A 24,919-nucleotide genomic window follows, 5' to 3' on the forward strand; every position below is an offset into this window, starting at 1 on the left:
CTTCCTTCCTTCCTTCCTTCCTTCCTTCCTTCCTTCCTTCCTTCTTCCTTTCTCTCTTTCTTCTTTCTTCTTTCTTCTTTCTTCTTTCTTCTTTCTTCTTTCTTCTTTCTTCTTTCTTCTTTCTTCTTTCTTCTTTCTTCTCTTTCTTCTCTTTCTTTCCTTCTTTCCTTCTTTCCTTCTTCCTTTCTCTCTTTCTCTCTTTCTTCTCTTTCTTCTCTTTCTTCTCTTTCTTTCTTTTCTTTCCTTCTTTCTTTCTTCTCTTTCCTTCCTTCTTTCTTCCCTTTCTCCCAGTGACTTGCCCCACAGCACGGAGGACGCACACGAGGACCCAGGCACCGACGGGCGGAGCTTGCGGCCCGGCCCCCCGGCAAAGCAGCCATCCCCGGGGCCGGGGGAGCGGCGGCGGGGCCGGGAGGGGGCCGGGGGTGCCGGGGCTGCCGCCCCCCTTCGCCTCCCGGCCCCGCCGCTCCGGGCGGTGGCGGCGGCTGCGGCGGGCGGATGGCGGCGGAGCTGGGCGCGGGGCTGCGCATCTTCCGCGATGTGAGTACGGGGCACCCTTGCCGTCATGACCCCCAAAGGCAGCGACTGCAGGCGTTTGACGGATGAGGGTCTCTTTTCTCTCTCTCTCTCTCTTTTTTTTTTTTTCCTTTTGTGGGATTTGATTTCCTCATCAGGGTGGAAGGGGGTGAAGCCAGGCAAGGCTGTGTGTCTTTTCCTTTTCCTTTTCCTTTTCCTTTTCCTTTTCCTTTTCCTTTTCCTTTTCCTTTTCCTTTTCCCTTTCCTTTTTTTCCTTTTTTTTCCTTTTTTTCCTTTTTTTTTCCTTTTTTTTTCCTTTTTTTCTCTTTTCCTGTTTCCTTTACCTTCTTTCTCTTTTCACTTCTCTTTCCTCTTCTTTTTCTTCCTTTTTCTTTCCCTTCTTCCTCTCCCTCACCCTCACCCTCACCCTCTCCCTTTCCCTTTCCCTTTCCCTTTCCCTTTCCCTTTCCCTTTCCCTTTCCCTTTCCCTTCCCCTTCCCCTTCCCCTTTCCGTTTTCCTTTCCCTTCCCCTTCTTTCCTTTTCCCCCTTTTCCTTCTTTTCTCTGTTGTTTTTTTTTTGTCCAATATCTATGTTGGGGAATGAGTTTCTTTCCAACAGTGTGCATGCCTCAGGAGAGCAGGTTAGCAACTTGGGGCTGGTTGGGAGAAGCACTGGGTGAAAACACTGTCATTTTTCAAAATGTATTGCTTGGATTTATACTTTTTTTTTTTTTCCCCGAGCTTTTCACTAAAGAGTTTCTCACCCTGCAGAAGTATGGAGCTTTTCCCAAAGTGTCCCGTTAGACCCTGGTGGATTTGAGGTGCCCAGGGTCAATGTGAAAAGTAGCACTGAGCCCTCAGCCCTCTAAAAAGGAGCTGAGTGAGGCAGCAGCCGCAGCACTTGTCCATCCTGCCCCTCAGGGGTGCTGTGCTGGACCATCGCTAAGGGCTCAGCATCTCACAGGGTGCAGGCACAATGGTTTTTGCCCTGTACGGAGCATTTTTTTGGTCCAACGCAAGTCGAGCATAAAAGGCAAACTCCAGCCCAACAATCTCTAAAGTATCCTCTGTCCTTCAGGAGTCTTAAAAATCTTATATGTGTGTACCTACGTCCCTTCATACCATTCACAGCCTACCAATAGCTCTGATCTACTTCAGACCAACTCTTATACCAGGGTTAGTCCAGAACTTGAGCTGGAAAGGGCATGTTCTGTGTTAAAGCTTGTCTTAAGGGCCTTCTGTCTAGATTTTTTATCTAATGCAACCACATTCACTTCTCAAGGATTTTCCCCAAATTATTTCTAACAGCATCTTACTTAAGCCATGTCTGCTCACCTACTGATTTCTCTAGCCTCTGTAAGAAATAATTTAAAATAGACTCTTTGTTGATTTACTATTTCCATTCAAGTGTATAATGAAAATGCAGCTTTTTAGTCTCATAATTATTTCTTTAAAGAGAAGCAGGAAAATTATAAGCATAGATTGCAAAGACAGAAGAGAAACACAGGGTGCCATGAAAGAGTTACAAAATCTGGAAGTGGAGCTTGTGCCCAGTTTAATTCAGTACACGGGGTTGGGAAGCTGCAGATGGGCAGAATATCTGACAAACTGAAAACTTATTTCACCCAAAGTAAAACATTTCATTCAAATTAAAATCACTTGTGTAATTTTAGCAATTTTAAAACCATTGTCAGGTTTTGATTTATGGATTTGTGCCATTCACAAAACTAGAAAAGGGATGGGGGGGCTGCATCTGCACTTCTGCTCCTAAATGCAACAGAAAAGCTTGAATACTTGAATTGAAATCCCAGCTCTGCCTGCTTGAGAGCAGGGACTGGATGCTGGAGGCCCTTCCTCCTGTGGGAGCACATTTGTATTACAGATATGCTGGGGTCTACAGCTCTCTGATGATCCCTCATTGAATTATCTCCACCTGCAGAAGCACTTAGGCCAGCAGCAAGAGATTGCTGGTAGGGCTGCACAGAAAGGGCAAATGCTGAGGTCCTGGTCCCACTGGGAGTTAAGCAGAGACCTAATGGGAACAAGTCCTGATTGTAATGCAACCTCCTTCCTGCTTTTGCGTCAAAATTCCTACCAAGTGTCCAAACAATTTTAACATTTCCATAGGATGGCAGTGCTATTTTTTCACCAAAAATGTACTTATCCAGATTTTTTTGCCACCTTTGACCCATAGTTGTAGGGCACCTCTAGTCAATTGAAGCTCCCAACCCTACACATCCATAAGATGGAGCAGCCAGTGCTCTTGCTCACATAGGTGGCTAGCCCAAGGTGTGAGATGCATCACCTGGTTTGGCTGTAATGCACAGTTTGGCTCTGCCTAGGCCATTGCTTCTTGTGGCACACCCACTTTTAATCCATTAAGAATGCTTGGTTCCATGTTGGGCATATTTGTTACCTCTCAGAAGCACATCTTTCCCTTTCCTATCAGAGATGCTTGCACATACGCAAAACATGCCAAACCTTCAAACTTTTCAGTGCTGTAGCTCTCTTTGCCATCCTTGCTCACATACATTCTCTCCTCTGGAGCAGTCCTGGCTGGTGGGCACACCACCAAGCACTCTGACTTTTCCTTTGGGTGACAGGAAAGGAAAGAAGGTTGCTTGCCCATAGTAGGGGAGAATGACTAACAACTCACCCCCTTCAAAATCCAGCCAAACCATGAATCTAAGATGGAGTTTTATGCATTAAAGACTCTAGAAAGATTTTATTGTATTCTAATAAAAATGCTTTGAATGGTCTTTCTTTTGCTCTGCATTTAGTTTTTTGGCCAAATGGTTTTAGTTAGCATTAGGAGGAAATTTCCAGCCTACAGTAAATATTTAAAAACTTTCAACAGTCCAATCCTCATACTGAGAACTGATTTATCTGAAAATACAGGGTGGGTAGGTGTCATCTTGCTAACTTATGTCACACTGCACATGTCATAAACTGGGCCTAGTGAAAAATTCAGCACAGGGGCCATAAATGAAATTATGGAAGTGGGTCACAGTTTTGCTATTTCCTCCTTCTTTCCCTCTCCCCTTTCTTCTAAATCTTTTTTTCTACTATCAGAGCAACCCGAGATTTGCTCCCACACAGCTGACATCGCTGCCTCCCACCCCCAGTCTGATCCCTTCGTGCCACCCAGCTCCTCTCCTGCCTTCTCCCCTTGCCTCCTCCACCCACCCAGGCCCTGTGTCTTTCTCACCATCTCGGATGCACAGAGCATCCTCACAGTTATCGCCCTCACTATGCTTCCTTACACTGCTTCTCTCAGCCCCAAGTCCAGAATCACCATGGCCATATGGTATCATGTTTTGTGCCTGGACATCACCCTCACAAGCTATATACAAAATAGAAAATAAAGCTGTTTCTTATAGTTTTGTTTTTCTCTACACACAGCACAGGAGGAGTTAAAGAAAATGATACTGTGAGAGAAGGATGGAGGCATGCTAAGGGCTTTTCAGTTTTATGCAGCCTCATGAAACATGGTGCAGCACTCAAACCGTTAATGCCCATTAAACACAGCATTGTGTGCTACTAACCCATGCTAAAAAAGTGATTCCTTTCTCTCTCTTTTTATTTAGATACTGAGAAGAGCAGACAAGAATGGTAAGACTACTCACTTGTCTTCTCCCCTTCCTTTGGAAAAAATACCCATCATTGATACAGCCTTTGAAATCATGCTTTAAAACATCCTCACCAGAAAAACAGCCATCTCTCATGTCATTTGATGCTTTCTGTAGGTTCAGTGCCATGTATATTGTCGTGCACTGATCCTCCTGGTGTGTTCCTTAAGGACAGATCTCTTGCTTTCACAATTCGGCATGTGTGTTTGATTTGCACTTTGGCTGCATGTGGGTGTTTTCTTAGCGATATTATGTTCCTAAGAAGTTTTGAAATATTTGGTAGTAGCTCCATCTTACTACTTTTTAAAAACACCAGAGGCTGTATCTGGTAGTCACATTTGTGTTTCCTACATTTTGCATTTATATATTTGTTCTGCACGTCAGCAGGCAGAGTAAAGCCTTGAATTCAACTTGTATATTTACAAGACAGAGCTTTCTTACTATGATGTTAATTTTAAGTTTTACCCTAGTGCTACAGACTGATTTCCTTTCCACATGTATTGCTCCCCTATTCACATGCAGAGAGTTGGATCATACAAGTCTTCGCATGCACAAATTCTCCCATGATGGCTGTAGTAGGGGAAGGGCTTTGCTGTAAGGGCCACACAGGGAACCACTGGAATTCTGGCTGGTAAGCATAGTCATGGGCTTGAACCCGACTTTAACTCCTTATCCCATCTCAGAATTACCACCCAATGTTGGACAAATTACATTGTCATTTTGTGCCACGTCCATACCAGAGAAATGACACCACTGCCACAGAGAGTGTGAGATGGAGTGTTACGAACTTTGCTACTACCACAGAAGACCTTACCCTATCACACAGATAACCAGAGACAGATCTTACAGGATAGGAAGGAAATATAAGCTCCCTGATATCCCTGCAATACCAAAGCACAAGAAGAAGGTAGATGTGACTTCTTGCAAAAGCACGTGCCAGACTTTGGTCTTCTCCTGAAGCACTGAACCCACAGTGCAGACAGGTTTAACCAAGGTGAGTAACTCCCAGTCAGTCCTCAGAAATCAGGTATTGGGCAGTTTTGATAAAGTTCACCCCATTATTTGAAGGCACAATGAATGCCATTGAGAACATAGAGAGGCTAGCTTTCCAGGAGGCCGCACAGGGCAGTAAGGGGCTACCAAGCAGCTTGGTGGTATAGCCAAGCCTGTCAAACAAGAGGGCAGTCCCACCCCACAGCCCACCTCTGACGGAGTGTTCCTGCCCCAGCTTGTGTGCAGTACCCACCATTTCCCAATAAACCATAGCAGGCCCATCCTGAGAGCTCAGTGCTCTGTCCCAGCCCTGGTGGATCCACAGCACTTCAGTGGTGAGGACTTCCAGCCCTATTTCAGTTTACCCCTGTTTATTACTTATACTTTACTACAAAGATAGGGGAAACAGTTCGCACAATCAGTGACAAATTTGCTTGCTCCAGATGCCACATCAACCCTAGAGACTTGAGTCACTGGAGTTCACAGCTACATACGGATGCTGTACAACATCTTATTGGGGGAAATGTGGCTGAGATCAGCCGCTTTAGTTCAATTAATTCGAGTCCATAAACTTGAAATGGTTTCAGCTCTTATGTGCTTAATTGTGTTTGCTCAACCATCAGTTGCCTGTGGGACTTCCACTTTGCTAATCTAGCACTGCACAAGCTCCTGCCACATTATTAGGGAGCAGATTGGCTTTAAGGCTGGGATGCTAAGTAGCTTCTCAGAAAGGTTATTGGAAATTTGAACACATATCTAACATGTTTGTGCTGCTGTCAACACAGATAATTAGCTCTTGTTAATTAATGGATTATTTACAATTTCAGTGTTACCTTTCTGTGCTATGGAAAAACAAGTATTGGCTTACAGTAACAAATACTAAGTTCCTGTCCCTGACATGATCTGTTAAGTTCTCCCATACAATTTTAATAGGACTCTCTCAGAGCTGCCATATTCATTCTTCTGTGAGATTATAATTCCCCCAAAGCAGCCAATCTTCAAAAACCTTACCAGGTATTTGTTTGACAACAAGAAAAAAATGCGTTCAGAAAGTTGGATCGAACTGAAAGATGGGAGCATTATGAGTGTTCTTACCATGAATGCGTGGACTGTGAGATTTCAGGTTTGCCTTCCACAGCAAGGAAGAAAATAAAATGAGAGCTCCAGAGCCAAGGAGTCCTACTGATTTGCTGTTACTCAAAATATCACAATGATTTATGACAACTGGGTTTAAACAAGTAACTTAAATAGTCATTTCCCCATTTAAAAGAAGCCATTTAAAAGAAGCCATACAAAATCTATTTATTTCGTCGTGGTGGCTTCTTTCTCTGCCAGCCCAGGTATGTGTATCATTCTGTTACCAGTCCATTTCTGGAAATATCCACAGCTTTCTCAAGACGATCAGCTTCATAAACTCTATTTGTAGTTCATGGTTGAGCAGCTCCACTTGGTATGGATCAGATCAACACTTTTCCAGCAGCTGAAAAGTTCACTTGAGTTTCTTAGAGGGAGATCATGGCACACAGAAGGAATATCACATTTCTAAGAAATATATGGTTTGAGATATTAACAAAAGCCACAGAAAACCCTGAGGAAAAAAGCAATTTTGTAAAGGTAAGATGTTGCACATCAACATTTTTATAAAAGGAGAAGTTTCGGTTTTGTGTGTCAAAATGAAGTTTTGGTCTGGTTTGCTTTACAAAACTCTGTGTGTTCAAAGGAAACAATGTGGATTCGAACAGAATTAATTTGGAAGAAAATCAGCTGAACGAAAGATCTTAATTTAATTACTTTTTCTATTTAAAGCAAAATTAAACTCACTGAATTCCTTTCAAAAAGTAAAATCCTGTCCCCACCTAGCAGGGGTGAAGTACAGAAATATGCAAAACTGGAATTGCTAAATTCAGTCTTTCCTAACCAAACCCTCATCTCACAGTCAGCAATGGTTGCCACATGTGTGTGACATTCTGATATGCTAAAAGGGACCTGAGGCACCCCATGAGCTTTGCAGTGATTTGCCAATGAATGAGACAATGTCAGTTGTTGGTAAAGGTCACTGTGGGGCCCATTCTGCCCTCGTAGCTTTGATGTGCACCCTGTTAGCATGGCCTCATACAATAATTCCTTCCTGTTAGCAAAGGAAGGGAAATTTAGGTACAGACTCTTGCAAAAATCCTATTGTGAACAGTCTGGATGTCAAAATGCCCATGTCTCCCTTTGCCTGTGTCATGGGGGGTCATTTCTGTTCCCATCCTCCTGTGGGAGAAGGAGGTTGCTCTTGCCTTTTGGCAGTGTTTCTACTTTTATCATCTCCAGCTTGTTCCTTATGGCAGCCTGGCTGCCTCAGATCTAAACTCCTATGGAGGTGGGAAAAAAATGACCACAAGCCCACCAGCATATTGTGCTCTACAAGTTATGAGTTGATATTTATGGTCTCCTTCCAAGTGTATAGCTCCCACCCCTAATCCCTTGGATCAGCCCCAAGCAGGAGTGAACTCAAAGGGGCAGCTCTAATACAACGGGCTCAGAGAAGATGGTTTGTATGCAGTCACTGTCATTGATCTGCAAATACAGCTCAACTGTTATGAACAAACACCGAGACACTGAGTATAAGCAGTATCTCAAATATCCTTAAAGCTCCTAAGAGGAAAATATTTGAAAACACCAAAGTTAATAATTTCTATAGAAGCGGAGACTTAAAAAAAAAAAAAAAAAAAAAAAAAGCCTTAACTGGAAGGAGCACAGCAAACATTATGCTGCAGGCAGTCAAGAATAACTGCAACCAACTGATGAGGGAAAATTTAAAAAATGACTAGACAGAGCAAGAGTAAGTCTCCAGAGAAGGCTGAACCTAAATATCAAACACCCAGTACAGAACAACAAAATGTTATAATACCAAAATCAAAGCATTTGTGTTTGGTTTATTTTTTTCCTCTGGCATTTCAAATAAGCACTCACTCAAAGCTTTTTTTCCCCTCTAAAATATATAAATTTTAATTATTTAATCGAAATAGAACCTGTAAAATATAAACTGCAGCCAGATGAAGCTTGTCTTTTTCTGTTATATGTCTTCATTCAGCACCCAGTAATGTCCATGGTACATAGCAGGGATGTAGCATTTCTTTTTACATGTAGAATTCAAATTGTAAAAAATAATATCAACAATTATATCAACAGCACCTTCTCTTCTGCCTTTAACGTAAGAAATAGATGAAAAGTCCTCCAGTGCCCACTGCAAAAAACCTTGAGCAAAACTGTTGTGGATTGCAATGGCCTGGGGATTTCAGTACAGCTCTGAAACCATGCCTGAAACGATAGCCTGACAAGAGACTGGGAGTCATCAGTAAAGGATTCTGTAGAATAAGGTAACAGAGTGCAGTGGTGACATCCTATGGCTTCTGCTATCTTCAGCGACCAACAGGGCTGATTCACGGAGTGCACATGTGAGTCACCTGCCAAGATTTCCACAGAATAACCAAAAAGCCACAGCGCTGCACCTGCTCTGTGATCAAGAGGAAATCTCACAATTCTCAGTCTAGACTCAATTTGGCAAAGGTCAAAGTAGATGTTTTCATATTCATTATTCACTGACAGTGTCGTTGCAGAACAAACACTGGCTCTGCAGATGAGTCCTCTGGCAGCTCTGCCAGCTGGTGACTGCAGGTGGGCTCTGGCACAGCTCCCTGCCTGTCTGGCTGCCTCCTGACAGCAGTCCTCAGGTACTGATTTAGCAGGTCTAGTTTGTAACCCAGAGCGCTAACTTAAGCCATCCCTGAGGACAGAGTGAATATGCTGGGGAAGCACCCCAGGGAGGTGATCCCTCGAATCACTCTAATGTGGACCATCAGAGTCAGTCTGGAGGCTTTATGAAGATTTCCACTTAGATAAATAAATTTTATTTTTAAGGAAAATTTTAGAATTACACCAAGACAATGTATACCATGTCCCTGACTTCAGTATTTTTCAGTAGTCCAGCATCTCCTAATCTGAAGCCCCAATGTCCTGGCATCTTATGAGATTTCCAGCTTGCCCACAGACTGCCCCAGCAGCTCTGCTCAGTGTTAGCTGCAGCAGTGCATGGGTTCTCCCCTCTGTATGCATGGGCTGACCAGATATCACAGCGTGACAGGGTGACCCACGTCCAGTGGGCTCTTCCTTGAGAAAAACACCTACATGCAGGAATCCCTTGGTGAAACTTTAAGTGACGTGATACCCAGAATGGCCAGGTCTTATTATCACAGTGGCCCTGTATGAGCTGTATGTCTAACGGATCATTTCAAAGAAAATATATCCTGAACTGGAGTCAGAACACAGAAATTCTCCAAATAGCTTCATTGCAGATTTGAGCTCCCAAATTGTTCTATTGGTACTGATAAAATGGGTATTGTAAGGCAAAGCCTTCATAGCACAGACTCCTTTCAACAGAAAGATGAGTTTTAAGGGAATAAATATAAGAACACAATTGAATCCTGAAGGAAGCCTCCTCCGAAATACCATGTAAATATAAAACTTCCAAGTGCTACATGGAGAGATAACATTTTATTGTTTATATTTCTGTCTGCCAGTTGTGAGCCTTTGAGCTCCAAGGAAGTCAGGGAACTGTGCTTGTTTTTGAAGAAATTATGCTTTTGAAAACCATCAAAGACACGCAAGAGCAAGCAAGGCTTGCAAAACAGCTTCTTGGAGATAATGTTGCCAGCGCAAACATTGCTGAAGGCTGATTTGTCCAAGGGATGTTTAGCTTCAGGAAAGTTTCTCTTTCACAAATCATCCATCCCCTTTCATTTTGCCAGGGACAAAGATTGAAGCATCTGTAAGAGACGTTCCAGCTCAGCTGCTCTGAAGCGCTTAAACCGGACAGGATTTATCTGGGACTTTGCTTTGAGCAGCAAAGCGTGCGCATGGGGAGAGAGTGCTGAGGGGATGTAATGCAGCCTTTAAAATAAAAGTCATGTTGGAAACTAGAAAAGCACCTCATCTAGGAAAGCATGTCTTCAATTAAACAGTACAAGGAACACTTGCTAGCAGATTGGGTCTGAGCTTCATCTGAGCAGCAAAGAGATGCTGGGTTGGCCTGGACCGCCAGCAGCTCAGACCCTACTTACTGTAGCTATACAGTTATACAAAATTAGAGAAATAACCTGAAAAATCAGTTCTTATTTTTTTTTCTTTTCGGTAAACACAACTGCATGAAGTCTGTAAGTAAGCAAATAGGTTCAAAGCTCCTTAGTTTTTGCCAGCAATAACCTTAGTGATGTGTCAGAGATAGGCCTTTCGAAGTCCTATTGAGAATAAATAGCAACAAAGCAAAAGGGAATCTGTTTTTGGATGATAAAATACGGAGAAGATAGCTGACGTGCCCAATCTGGCTATTGGCAGATCAATGATTTTGTGGATTTATGTAAAGCCAATGATCCTGAAGAAAAGAGATAAATAGACAGATGTTTCAGGTTTTTATTTATTTTATTTTTTGTCATACCCAGTCTGTTCTATGAGTAAACTCATATGTTTACCTCAGAAAAGTTGCCAACAATCACCGGTTTCTTGGGTGTGTGCAAAACACCTTGCCCAGCAGAGGCTAAAGGTACAGAGGCAGTTTGATTAAGCAATTGATTATGTCTGTAATAAGCCAAGGGAAGCATAGCTGTGAAAATAAGCTTGTTTCAGTACACTCAGTATTTAATATTCGTTCTCTGTAGCCAGTGCCAAATGGCAGATGTATTTAGATTGCCAATTAGGTAATCATAGCAGTTCTGTCAAAGAAAATTGCCTACCTTCAGCACAGTATTGTGCCATCTTGGTTTATAGCTCTTCTAGATCTTGCCATTATATTTTGATCATAATGATGATTATCTCCAGCTGCAATCTGTCTTTTCATATGAAACATTTCAAAATGTTTTTGTTGAAGCAGACATTCGATTAGTCCAATTTGAATCCTCTTGAATATTACGTACTTGAAGCCATATATTCAGATCAAAGAAATTATGAAATAAGAACAAGTAAAAAAGTGAAGAAACTCCTCATCTCTGCTCTTCAAATGTTCATGCTGCCATGCATCATGTAGTTACAGGGTTCAGATGCCGCCTTTATAATGGAATCTTCACTGCTATAAAATTAAGCTGCAATATTGTGAACTCGTTTGGTGCTTACGGCATCTTAGCCTTATCCTCTACAGTTGTTTTGTGGCCTATGAGTGATTCATTAAGTTACTGAATGAAGAAAAAGAGCCAAGTGAACTTAAATTTAGTGCTACCCAAACAGACTTACAAACTATTAGTCTCTGAAATTATTGTCTGTGCTTCATGCAAAGGCTCAATAAATTTAGATAAGTTAATATTTAACTTTTAAGTTACTGCTTAACCATTCCAACTTCTAAGTATAGCAAAAGGTGGATCTTCTTTCTGTGGCTTTTGTTTATTCATTATCAATCTTACATTTAAACCTCAGTCAGATACACTAGTCAACAAGGATCAAATCGCCATAACTCTTTACATGGGGTCATGGATTTGTCTCAGCCTGACCTAGGGACTTCTTCCAAAGTCTCCCCTGACCAGAGAAGAAAAGAGGACACTGCCTCTTCAGGGCAGAAGCAAATTGCTGCTGCTGCTGAGGGATCCCTGATGAAATCTCATGGGCCTCAGAGGGATCAGCTTTTAATTTATAACTTTTCTTTTACTTTTTTTTTTTGTTTTTTTGTTTTTAAATATCCTCTCCCTTCTGAAAAGCATTGGTTGGTTTCTGACATTATCTTCTATACAATGTTATTCAAAGACCCATCTAGACTCTAGTTCATTTCAGCAACCAGAATTATCATACATTTTTTCCTTTAAATGGTTCCTTAGCCTTAGCCTGGAATTATATATTCAAAAACAAAATAAAAAAAAAATAGTTGTGTTGCCTGCCGTTTTTTGTTTAAATACTCACTTTGATACGATCAGAGACATGAGTTGATAGAGTCTAATGTTCCCTGCATCCCAGAGCAAACAATAGCCTGAGTCTGCTTCTTCTGTCACTGCAGCTATGGCCAGCCTATGGGTGGGATGGGCTGTCCAAATTGTGGTACATTTTATCCATTTCTCGTGTCATTAATCAAACAACAACTTTTGTTTGAATAAACAAAACTAACCAAACAAACAAACCATGAAAAATCTGTGTTTATTAAAGGGTATCTTCAGTAGAGTATCTTCTCTGGAATTTCAGACATGCCTAAGGGAAGTGAAGTACATATATGATCCTTACTTCAATGAAACACTGCAGTATTCATTAGATTAATTTAGAAAGTGTATTAGTATAATAGATAGCATAGTAGAAAATATAATAGATACTTTAGAAAGTATTCACGGTTGTGCACAGACTGGTCTGACAAAAGCAGGGTAGAACCTCAACATAAAGTGGTAACAGCCTGGAAATACCAGATAATTAATCTTGTCTTAACACATCTCAGCTCAAGGATTTTGTCTCATGTAGTCGAGGGCTTGCTATAATTAAAGCTAAATTAAGACAAAGATGAAACAGACTCTGCTAAATAATGTAGTAGAGATTGTAATAAGGACTCTTTCCTCTTGATTCAGTGTACATCTGCTTACTGTTCTTCTAAATGTTATCATATGGTACTTCCCCTCCCTCTGAATTCCATTAGTCCTGTAGGCACTTCCAAACAACATGAACATGTCATTGATGATGATCAGGATCCATGTGGAGATTGTTTTTGTCCCAAACAAACATTATCACCAGACAATAAAAAGTCAACTTCTTCATAGTTGGGTTTCACTATATATTACATGGTCAATTTGAATTCTGTGTGAAAGTCCATCTGCAGATCTTGACTAACTTCTGATATATGTCCAAAATAGTTTTCTCATTCCTGAAGTTTTATGTAATCACCAGACAAGTTACATGCTGGCAAATAAAATGTATTTTCTGTGCTGACCAAGGAAATTAATTGAAATTCTTTGTAGTGGAAGAGGACACAAAGCTGGCTTCTTATTCCATTCCTATTCCAGTCAAGCTTTTTAAATTTGTTTTGTTAATTTCACTCCAAGCATGGAGCTTTTTGAAAAAACATATTTTATGAAGAAAGAGAGAATCAAAATGCTGCAAACCAGCACTGTGTATTTATTAACATTCTTATACAGACAGAAGAGCCAGGGTTACATGTAGGTCCATGCTGCTATTGAATTGTGCATTTGAGTTGCAGTCTCCCATGCAGGAGGCAGTGAGCAGAAAGAAATAAAAAAAAAAATAATAAATAATAAAAAAAAATAAAAAAAAATAAAAAGGAAAGGGAAATAAATAGATAGCTCTATTTATTTCAGTGACAGCTTCATTGATATACTATGTTCCTTCAAGAAATCTGGTTTTGCAGTTTCCTGGGGTTTCTCTCTCTCTAGAAGCCGTTTATCTTCCATGCAGACGTGGACAGAGACATGGACAGGGAACAAGCAGGACAGCATTGGAGCAAGCAAGGACAGGGAGCAAGCAAGTGTGGGACAGCATGGGGAGAAGCCACAATGAATGGGTTAAGAGCAAAGACAGGAGGATTGTCTTTATGTGTTTGTCAGTAAAGACTTACTAAATCCAAACTATCTTTGTTCGAAAGATGAGAAAAAGGAAGAATGACAGAATTACCAGGCAAAATGAGAACTGAAACTACAACAGCTGATGCATTTAACGTGTTCTTTACAAGACTTGATTAAATATATAAAGTTTATACGTTTAATCTGAAGAGCTAGTGTTTGTTTTTTTTAATAGCTCCCTCTTCTATTGCTTGAAGTAAAAAAGCAAAACCACAAATGAAACAATGGCACATTCCATTTCTTCTTTTTTTTTTCTTTTTCTTTTCCAGATGATGGAAAACTGTCCTTTGATGAATTCAAAGCTTACTTTGCTGATGGAATTCTGAGTGGAGAAGAACTGCATGAACTTTTTCACACAATCGATACACACAATACTGAGTAAGTGTCCACTTCTTACAATCAAAGTGCTACTGTCTGCACCTGAGAATGGAAAAAAGACATCAGGTTGATTTTAGAAAACAAGCCTAAGAAGAAAGCTGCTTCTGGGAAGCTAGACTGTGTCATACTGCTCTAAACCTTACAACTTCACTATTTCTAAACATTTCAGAAATACACGTATGTTCCAATAAATATGATTTGTGCACTAAGAACATGGGGTGGAAACTTGATTCCTTCACTGTTCTCCTATCATGTCAGTAAGGAAGTGGGTCTGTGGCTTCCTACAGGCTTAAATATGAGTTTCTCAGCTCTTGACCCACCTTCACAGAAATAAGTACTTGGACAACGATTGCTTTGGTTATTTTTTTCCTTGCTCAACATTTGGTCCAAGTACTCATTTCTGTGAACCACGGTCAAGAATTGAGAAACTCATGCAAAGATACCAAGTGATACATGGGATACCAAGTGTTGGTGTCAACACTTAGGAGATTTGGATGTCCCCATTACAGTTGGGCTAAACAAGGCAACAGGCTAAGGGTACAAAGAACCTTGCTCATTACTTTCAGTAGATTCAAATTGTGCCATTGTATTATCTCTTGTGCTATTTTTTTCTTATGTACAGTGATTGAAGAAGAGAATTAATTTCCTTTTATCCCCTTTCTGGCCATCAACAGTTATTCACAGCAGGTCTCACAGCTCTTCTTAATTAGGAGGGTGTTATTAAGCTAGTGGTTTTTAAACTGGACTGTTTTTGTGGTAAAGAAGGTTGTTTATTTCTTTCTCTTGGAGGTTATGGAGACATTAGTTAGCAATCACAGCATGGGTTGTGTTTCTCTTTACAAGCAGTGATTACATAGTAAGTCAGTATTGCTTTTCCCATCTGTGTACAGTGGAGTAACGTGTATGAAGATGCTATCACAGCCCAACCTTCTATGTTTGCTATAAGAAAACCCAGGACAGTGTAATAGGACCTTATCTCATCCAGTATCAAACTCTGCTGTGTCCCTGGGGTTTATCTTACTTTCCACAGGCAAACAAAACCAACAGGCTGGTATTTTGTAATTCATGTACTTCATAAAAATCCAGACACTAACACAGAGTGAGGTTTTACTACCTTTCTTCCTCACACTCATTAACTCAGCAATCACTTTAATATTTAGGACTTGCACATTAATCCAGGTAGTTCCAGACAGGCCTTTCCCCTTGGCTAGATCCTGACAGCACTCTCCTGTGACTTTTTCTCCCCTGGATATCTGTATTACATCACTGCAACCTTCCTTTTTCCCCTTGTCCTCAGTTTCTGCTGCTCTTCCCCTGCAAACATCCAGTTCCCATGGCTGTTATGAATCATTAGCCCTAAATATCAGCTTGGGCCCATTGCCCTGGAGACCTATAAATGACCAGATGTGATGCTGGCCATTGACTTTCCAATTGCCCTTGCAGCATAATGCCTGAAGTTTTGTGGGAAACATTTCAAAGTTCATTCTTCCAAAGCAGCCTCACTCAAGCCCTTGTGTGCTTAAAATCTTGTCTATTTTTTTCCACCCTTATTAGTCTAATAAAATGTATCCTCCTACAAATTTTGCCTCCTGTTGGTCTAGGTGGAATTACTCTTCTTTTCCAGAAAGTGTAAAGAAAACAAGGAAATCCATTGAAGTCCGAGATCTGATCAATATTTCACAAGTATATGCTAGAAAATATGTATCTTAGTTTCTGATCTTTTATGGACATCTTCCAGGCAAATAAACATCAAAATTCTAAATAAGTTTTTAGTTTCTCATTAGCCATTATAAAAATTTTTATTAGGGGTGGGAGGAACAAAACCAAACCAAAACAGAAAAACGATTAAATGAATTCACGTTAACTATTCAAAGTGCTGCTTACTTCAAGCTATTTAAATATGCAGTCTACACAGGGAAGCACAGGTCTTTGGTGTCTAAAGGGCTTAGTTGTTTTTTTATAAAGGTGTATGAAGTGCTTTTCATTTGCAGTAATTTCAGTGTGATTATACAAAGACATGGAATGCCTATAGTTAGGATTCCTTCTTGGGATCTGTTCTGTGCATTCCTAGTAGCACTCACATAGGTACCTAATTGATATAAATGTAGGGATATATCCCCTAGGAGTTAAGGTCTATACAACTCTGTGGATCTGTTTCTTAGCTCAGTTATGTATGCTTCTGTAAATCAGGAAAAGCCTTCCCAGAATCATTATGTTTCAGCCCACACAACATGGAAACATTGGAGTATTTATCACAAGACCATCCTAAAGTATCCATTATTGAAGACCCTCAGTATTGTGATGCTACATAGAAACAGGTTTCCCTGATATATCATTCACCTTTGTAGACAGGACAGGAGAAGGAACAATATAAACAGGTTATGTTTTAGCATAAGAAAATAAGAGAAGCCAATCATTATTTACCTAATTTACCATATTACCCTAAAGTACTTAAGTACTATAAATTTAAAGCCAAAGGCTGCAGAAATTACTGCTGAGTAATTATGTACTGTGTACAGGAGAAATAAGTACAACATTTTAATTTCTTCAGGATTCTTAAAACCAGTGACCAGGGCTGAGGAACAAATACAACGTATGCAGTCTACCTAATCCTGGCAAAATAAATCACATGCTTCTTGGAACACCATGGGAATTTGCTTAGTCTATTATACTTCTCATATTTTTTTATCCCTGTTATTCAAAGACTCATTCATACAGGGCAGGACTTCCTCATGTTACCACATATGTGCATGAGAGTGGGTTTACATTACCATGATTGCACATCTGCATTTGCCAGGGAACATCCAGAATGGGCTAAATATCCTCAATGTAAGAACTCTGAGAAAAAGATAGATGCTTTATACCTATTTTTATTTTCTTTTTATTTGTAATGCCTTTAAAAATTACTTGTAACATTTGTGTTATTACTATTTGTAAAGCTTTTTCTCTGTACTGGAGAATATCTGGATATGAAGAATATGTAGAAAAGTGAGAATAACATGGTTTTCCTCCTGGGAAAGTGGTGAGGCTTTGCAAAGGCTGGAGTTGTTAGCTGAGAGTAGTTAATGCAAGGGGCACAGCAGCCATCAGAGAAAGAGAAGTCTCACTGACTGGGAAAAGTCTCGCAAAAAGCATGGCACAAAAGTCACAGAGAGTATGTGCTGTGAAAGATCAGATTTTCATGTATTTCAGAGGGTTGAAGAGGTGGAAGACTAGGAAAACCTACTAAATTACCTTTTCCAACCAGAAGAAAGGGTGGTTTCTTTTGCCTGGTTATCATTTATTAGAGAGTAGAGTCTAGCTATAGATGATAAGAAAATGTGCTTAAATTTAAACAGTAATAAGAAGCTGAGTTGTTTTTTTTCTTTTTTTCTTTTTTCTTTTTTTTTTTTCCCTGAAATCTTTAATTGTTAAAACGCTTAATGCCTGACTTCCTGACTTTGGAGCTGAAGAGCATTCTATGCCACTTGATCTCTCTTTAAGAGAGGGAAGGCTTTAAAAAGAACTTGTAAAGGCTTTCCTTAGCACCTTTTTGCTTTTGAAAACCCTGTCATCAGGCAGGCAGCAAGATAAAGCATGCCAAATATCAGATGGATACAGCAAAGAGAGACAGCTTGGGCAGTATAATAGGAATTCCTTATTAGGATAGCTTTCCAACAAAAATCACATGAAGCAAATATAATAAGGAGGCTGAAAGTTTACTCACTGGCATTTGCTGAAAAGGGCAGATTATGTAAAATGTCTTAAATTAACCAGCTGGCTAAGAAAAGCAGCAAAATGTTCATTGAACCTTGGAAAATTTTGTAATGCAAGCATTAGAAGAATCATGTACATATTAAATAATCCTAAAACTATCTATTATGTGATGTTTTCATTTGAAAATTGCCCAAGGGAATGAAATGATAATCTTTGTATGTGCCTGTAATCTCCAAGTAGTTCATGGCTTTTTTTCAGTCAGGGAAGATGAGAAAATCTACTCAGTTATGTCTCTAGTAGATTTGTACAGATTATTTAGTCTTTCTTACCAGTTAAATACAGACTCTTTCAAACTCTACCAAATCATGTATCTTCTCTGTACTTCATGCCCTTATTAACAAAATGCAGACTCTAGCTCCTTTATCCCAGGAATGTTTGGTAAGGATAGAGGTTATGCAGTGTTCATATACCGCAGTGATTTACACTGCATGTAAGTGCCTAGGACAGAGAGCTAAGGAAGTATGTCATGATTGATAGATAATTTCTGGAGTACCTCAAGACCTCATAGCCAGTTTGCCACAAGAGCAGACTTCAGGTTGTTTCTACCTGCACTAAATCTTTTAATTCTGCCTGCATTCAAAACCTCACTTTCTGTGTGCATGAATCTTTGTGCTTCAAAGCCTGAAGACAGAAAATGGAAGGTGGCCTTGGAGTGATTTCTGTGGACCTTGGGAAACCTGAATTCCCTTCTCAACTCTGCTACAACACTCTTTCAAAAAGAAAAGATGCACAAGTATAAGGGACTTCCACGGGTTTAACACCCCTAAGAGACCTAAATTAACCAGCTATTATTAACAAACCAAGCTAATGCAACACACCTGGTACAAAGAAGATAGGCTATGGCGTACCTCTAAAATGAGTGGTTATCATTTTCAAAGTAATAGTAGGACAAAAATAGGGGGGATTAATTTTCCAGTAATTAAGGTTGTGTCTGCCTAACTGACTATGATTGCTGCACCTTGCTATTTGGTGTAGAGAGGTCTTATCTTTTTAGAAAGAGTCAATTGAGGCTAAATTGACCGTAATAACCAGGAAAAAAAGATTAAGTTGGAATTAGGTATCGCTGTATAAAATTTCCAAAAGATAGGTAGAACTGAAGGTCACTATGCTGGGATGAATTTATATTTATAATTTGTCTAGGACCTGCAGTACAGGTCATTCATCCAGGGGAGATCATTGCTTTTACTGAAAGTTTACATTTTATGTGGATTTTTCCTCAGTACGTAATTTGGAATATTTATCTTGTGATCTATGAGTGTGCTATACATAGGCTGACCATTTATTTCCTAAAATCTATGTATGTTTTTTATAAAATCTTAATCATTGAGTAAATATGAGGAAAGACATACCATACAAATTGATACCTTGACTGTTTTAACTTCCATTACCTTTTTCTTTTTACAGACGGAAACAAATGTAAGAAATAAATAAGGAATAAAAGATATTAATAATGATGCCATCACTATTTAGAGAGCCAGAATGGGTGAAATAGTGTGTTCATGAAAAAATGAAGGTCTTTTTTCCCCATATTTTAGTACTTCTATGTTTTTTACCTTTCTTGTGGTTGTTTTAATACAAGAACTGTATTTGTAAGAGCTAGCAATCAAAAATATAAACAGTAAACAATTACATTTGTGGAGGACTCTTCTGTCTACTGAACCTTAAAGCAATATAATAACTAGTTCATAGGCCAACTACTAGATCATAGGATCATAGAATCTTTAAGGTTGGAAAAGAGCTCCAAGTTCATCTGGTTCAACTGTCCCCCTACAACCAATATTACCAACTAAAACACATCCCTAAACTGTGCCCCTAGATGCACAGTTACACCATATTTCCCCCCATGCTCGGAGTAGCTCATACTTGTTCACAAGGGCTTCACATAGTTGTTTTTGTTGTTGGTTTGCATGGTCGTTGTTGTTGATGGTTTTTTGTTTAGTTTAGTTTTTTGTTTTGTTTTAAGCGTCCTAAAAGACCACACAGAAACAAGAGGAGACTGGACCACTTACACACTGAAAAAGTGACTTTCAACTGAAAGTCTCCTGTATTTCTGCTTTCTATGATCTCACAAAACCTTTGGTCAATGCCTACTCTATCACACACCATTAAATTGTGTAAAGCAGTTGTTAGGCGAGTCCTGGCTCAGACACCTGCACTCCACCCTGGTGAGACAAGGCTTTGCATGGTTGCAGCAGGGATTAGGTCTGGGCAGTCACAGCCGGGTCTCCTGCTGCCCCTGAAGGACAGATCAGGCATCTCACCAGAGGTGACACTGAATGCCTTGGCTTGTTGCCTGTTGTTTCGTAGTGTGCAGCACTTAGCATTTGCATCTACTGCTAAATTGGGTCCTTCTTGTATGAAAAGACCCTTTAAAAAAGTAATATAAGCAAGAAATCAACAGCAGTGGTTGTTCAAGAGTTCAGTTTCAACCTAGGCTTGTACAATGATCCTTTCCCCCTTATTCATAACATTTTAAACATTTTACAGATACCCCAGTACCAAGCGCACTGTGAGCATCTGGGCTACATCTTAAGGTCTCTTGAGGGCTGTTAGGAGGCCAAACTAGAACCTGCAGCATGCAGGGTAGAAGCCAGCTCACCATGGCATGATGTAGACCAACATGAGGGCACAGATGTGTGAAGGGAAGGAGCAAGAGAAAGAGCTTATCTTTGCCTCCCAATTGGGCACATATTTGGAGAGGGTGTTGGAAGCAAATAGAGGTGCTGGAAAGGCATCAGAGGTTTTTTCAGGGCTGACAAGGAGGGTGACACCAGGCAGCTCATGGAGGACATAGTCTGAAGGCCATAGCTTGAGAAATTTTGAAGCTGAATAACCACGTTCTGCTGTCTTTGAGCATTCTGTTTTTTTAACTCCTCTGTCAAATGACCATGAAATGTTCATTTTGACTGTGTTTCAGTTTGTACTGTCATGGCAGATGCATAAATGACTAGATACATCTCAAGCCAAAGGCTATCAGAGACTAATACTAAAAACTATCTGAAGATGGGGAAAGCAAGCTGGTTATGTTAACTGTAAGAGACATTTTATCTTTATAAAAATTACAAAGGCAATATTTGGGAAGTATAAAGCTGAAAAGAGTAGAGTTGTCTTGCCACCTTAAGTATTGTGGTTCTTACATATTCTCCTAAGTACTATACTTAGGAGCAAAGTGGAGCACAAGAATATTTTACAGATTAATTAGGATGAGGAATCTTTGAATGTGACTGGCTTTTGCTGACTTTCAACTTTAAAATATTAAATAATATTTTTTGTGACATTTCAGTTGTTCTTTTGTTTCTTGGCCCTTTTGAATCACTATATCACCAAATAATAGTAAATAAATATTACTAAATGCCAATACTAAATAATAAATATATAATATTAAATATCAAACCCAGATCTGAAGATCTTCTTACTTCTGCATCAGGAAAATAAGTGGTATTTTTATTATTAACTTGATATTTGAAGTATTTCAATAATGTGTGCATTGTTTCTACTACCTACTTTATATATTAGTACTTCTATGAGCACCCATATGTTTTCTAAATCTAATTGTGCATATGTTCAGTGCTACTACCTGGGGGTTGTAATACTGCTGAAGAAACTGTTTAAACACAATCATCCTAACTCAGAAAAACCTTACTTGTGGGCTTAGCATGTTCTCAACAACTAATAAATTCCATTAACTGTCATTCATATCTACCTTTACTGAACACTAAGCAGCTTGATTATGCAAGAGTATTGGAGCAGAGTTCAGCTTCAGAGGAGGTAGTTCTGCAGAAGTACATCTATTTTGTTTACCTGTATTATTGTCCTTAAAGCAGAGGAAAGTATTAGCACAGATCTTTTTATACGTGGTTAGAATTAAGCAGGAGAATTTTGAAATTTGGGGTTAGTGGGGTGAATGCTTTTACAGCTCATTTCTCTGGTAAATCTGCCCCTGACAAATTCTCTCAGCTGTGGCAAGTCCGTGTTTCAGCAGAGCAAGAATCCTTGAAATGGTTAATGGCTCAGTGAATAGGTTTTAGCAGTCTTTGCAAATGTTCATCTCCCTTTTGCTCTTACCCTTCTGCTTTCCCTCCCCCCACTCATAACTTTCATAGAAATTGTTTTTTGCATAATGGCATCCTCAGGGAAAAGGTGTCAGAAGATAATGAGAATATTTGGCAAAGTTACAAACTAAGAGATATGCAGAAGATCTCGAGGGGATTCAGTCTGCAGCACTGCCGGAGAGATAGTGCGATAAATGCTTCGCTGATTACTGACTCATATGAATCAGTGGGGAATCAAACTTGTTTTTCTCACTTTTCTCATTGGCAAAATGAAGCCCTCCATCAGGATCTCTGTTACAAGGTGTGCTAGGACTATTGAGGCAGACCTGGGGCGCACACAACTTCCTGAAGGCAGGTATCACATTAATCCTTTGTGTGTGGCACAAGTTAAAGCAGATAAAATACTCACAAACCAGAGACAAGTTTGGTGAGGGACTGAGAGCTTTGGCCACCAACAGCTCCCAGCAGGTGCTGGGCATTTGAGAGAGTCCATCACACTGCACATGTAGGGTGGGACTTGGTACTATAAAGACACATCTACACTTGCATGTGTATGTGTCAGCAGAGTGCCTAAGTCTACCTCATTGTCAGCCTGAGACACCTGCCCAAGGCAGACAGGATGACACAGAAGGTGCAATTGGACATGAATGGTGAGGGAAAGATGCTGGAGCATCTGAAACAACACTAGGTGCCTATGTCCAATTAAGCTCCTTCTGGCTGGTGTGCTGAAAAGTCACTCACTCCATTGAATGCACCAGGGCTCCTTTGTATGGTAGGGTAGGCTGGACACTTGTATCAGGAATAGTGTAGCCAGCAGGACCAGGGAGATGATCATCCCCCTTTACTCAGCTCTGGTGAGGCCGCACCTCGAGTACTGTGTTCAGCTTTGGGCCCCTCACTACAAGAAGGACATCGAGGCCCTGGAGCATGTCCAGAGAAGGGCTGTGAAGCTGGTGCAGGGCCTGGAGCACAAGTCCTGTGAGAAGCAGCTGAAGGAACTGAGGGTGTTTGGTCTGGAGCAGAGGAGGCTAAGGGGAAACCTTATTGTTCTCTACAGCTACCTGAAAGGAAAGTGTGTGGAGCTGGGGGTTGGCTTCTCACAGATAACCAGTGATAGGACTAGAGGGAATGGCCTCAAGTTGCACCAGAGGAGGTTCAGGTTGGAAATGAGCAGGCATTTCTTCTCCAAAGTTAGGCATTGGAATGGGTTGCCCAGGGAGGTGGTGGAGTCACCGTCCCTGGGGGGGTTCAAGGAAAGGTTGGACATGATGCTTAGGGACACAATTTGGTGGGTGACATTGGTGGTAGGGGGATGGTTGGACCAGATGATGTTGGAGGTCTTTTCCAACCTTAATTACTCTATGGTTCTGTGACACACACTGCATATGTGGATTTAGGACATTTAGGACTCTGAGCCCCAAAGTGAATCTTCCTCCCTCCTCCTGTCCAGGTCTTCATAAGCAGAGCTCTACTTCCTCCACTGGGGCAAAAGAGAAGTGCTGAGACTATATGCTCTAACAATACATTCCAAAAGGATCCCAACTTGATGCTTGAGATGGAGGTGTTGGTCAGCATTATCCTTGCAACCATGGAAACCCATCCACCTGCACTAGCCTTCAACCCAGTACTGAGCAGTGTAACTACAATGAAATGCATGCTATATGGGACCACAGAACTTCCCTCAGGACTCTGGTTGTAAAGATAATAATGATGAGTCCTCAGTAATTTGACAGTAGTCTAAGAATAGTAATTATCTGTCCCTTGGATAATGTGCTTTTGTTTCAGTTGAGAGGCATATTTTGGTCTCATGCTGTTGACGATTTATCACTGTCCAATGCAAGTACACAGAAAAAATAATGAATTTGGAAATACAATCAGGAAACAAAAAAGATTTATTAAAAAACAGCATGAGATACAGACAAACTCTATAATTACATGAACTGCAAGAAAGTGAAAAGCATTTTTTCAAAAAAACAATTATTCCATGGGGAAAAAAAATGCAGGAGGGAAACAATACATCGAGTTTTGACCATCTTCTAAAGCTAGATCTTTACATGGTGCAGCACTGACATGAGGAAGGTATGTTTTCTACTATTTAAAAGAGATAATTCAATGTGTTGGCTTTAATTCTCAGACTTTTCAAGACATTAGCTACAGAAATCAGTTTGAAAATTAAGTACAGATAAGAATTTAAAGTTGAAAATTAAGTACAGATACTGTTCAGAAGGAGCTGATACAGTTTAGTATTTCATGACTGAACAAAATAAGTTTAATGAGAATTGCTTACACAGTTCTGATATTAACACATATCCTCTGCTCAGACAAAAAAAAGCTGGAAATAGAGTTGCTTGGAAATTTTTCATATGAATGGTTATTTATAACGTAAAAATCAGTTTTCTGCAGAAAATAAGAGACTCGCTCACAGTGGGAAAATCAAAATGTAGTGAATAGCTTCAATTGCACTGACCTAAATGGAGCTGACCTAGAATGCTTCATTTCAGATCAGTTCTTCAGGAGACAGCATTAGCGTCTTAGTATTGTGCTCATTACTTAATTGTTGGTGTAGTTTGAGGGCCTGGTCTCTTCCATAAATCCAAGTTTCCCAGAGAACCACAGCAGTTCAGTATCTCTATCAACACATGCATTTATAAACACTTTAATAAACCGATATGGAACATTATGTTTGGGGTAACAATGAATGGTTGAATCTTAGTTTAAAAAAAAAAAAAAAAAAAGTAAAACTATCATTTTGGAACAAAATCAGAAGTTGAAACATCATTATCATCTACTGGAGGGTGACAACTCTGAAATTTGCCTAGTTTGTGGCAAAAAAGCCACCATGATGGTGCCTCAAATCTCCCTGTTTTGGACTGTGTGACTGAGAATCTGTTAAAAAATCACCCTTGCACAGTTCTCTACAGATTTTAGTATCCACAACTTGTAATAGTATTATTAAGACTCTTTTAAAAACAGAGATACGGCTAGGATCATTAAGGTGGCTAGACAAGTTCATTGCATC

The 24,919-nt window shown here is 40.1% G+C and overlaps 1 protein-coding gene across 2 annotated transcripts in view; it reads left to right on the forward strand.

The window, feature by feature from the left end:
- Window positions 1–424: 424 nt before the first annotated feature.
- NECAB1 (N-terminal EF-hand calcium binding protein 1) overlaps window positions 425–24,919 on the forward strand; it is a 60,904-nt gene continuing 36,409 nt past the window's right edge. For both annotated transcript variants that reach the window (XM_082754836.1, XM_082754837.1), the window contains exons 1-3: window positions 425–540; window positions 4,104–4,128; window positions 13,984–14,092. In XM_082754836.1, the coding sequence (XP_082610962.1) occupies window positions 499–540; window positions 4,104–4,128; window positions 13,984–14,092 (176 nt within the window). In that variant the 5' untranslated portion in view covers window positions 425–498. The remainder of the gene's footprint in view (window positions 541–4,103; window positions 4,129–13,983; window positions 14,093–24,919) is intronic.

Source organism: Aythya marila (assembly GCF_965140915.1).
Source record: "Aythya marila genome assembly, chromosome: 2".
Taxonomy (NCBI): Eukaryota; Metazoa; Chordata; class Aves; order Anseriformes; family Anatidae; genus Aythya; species Aythya marila.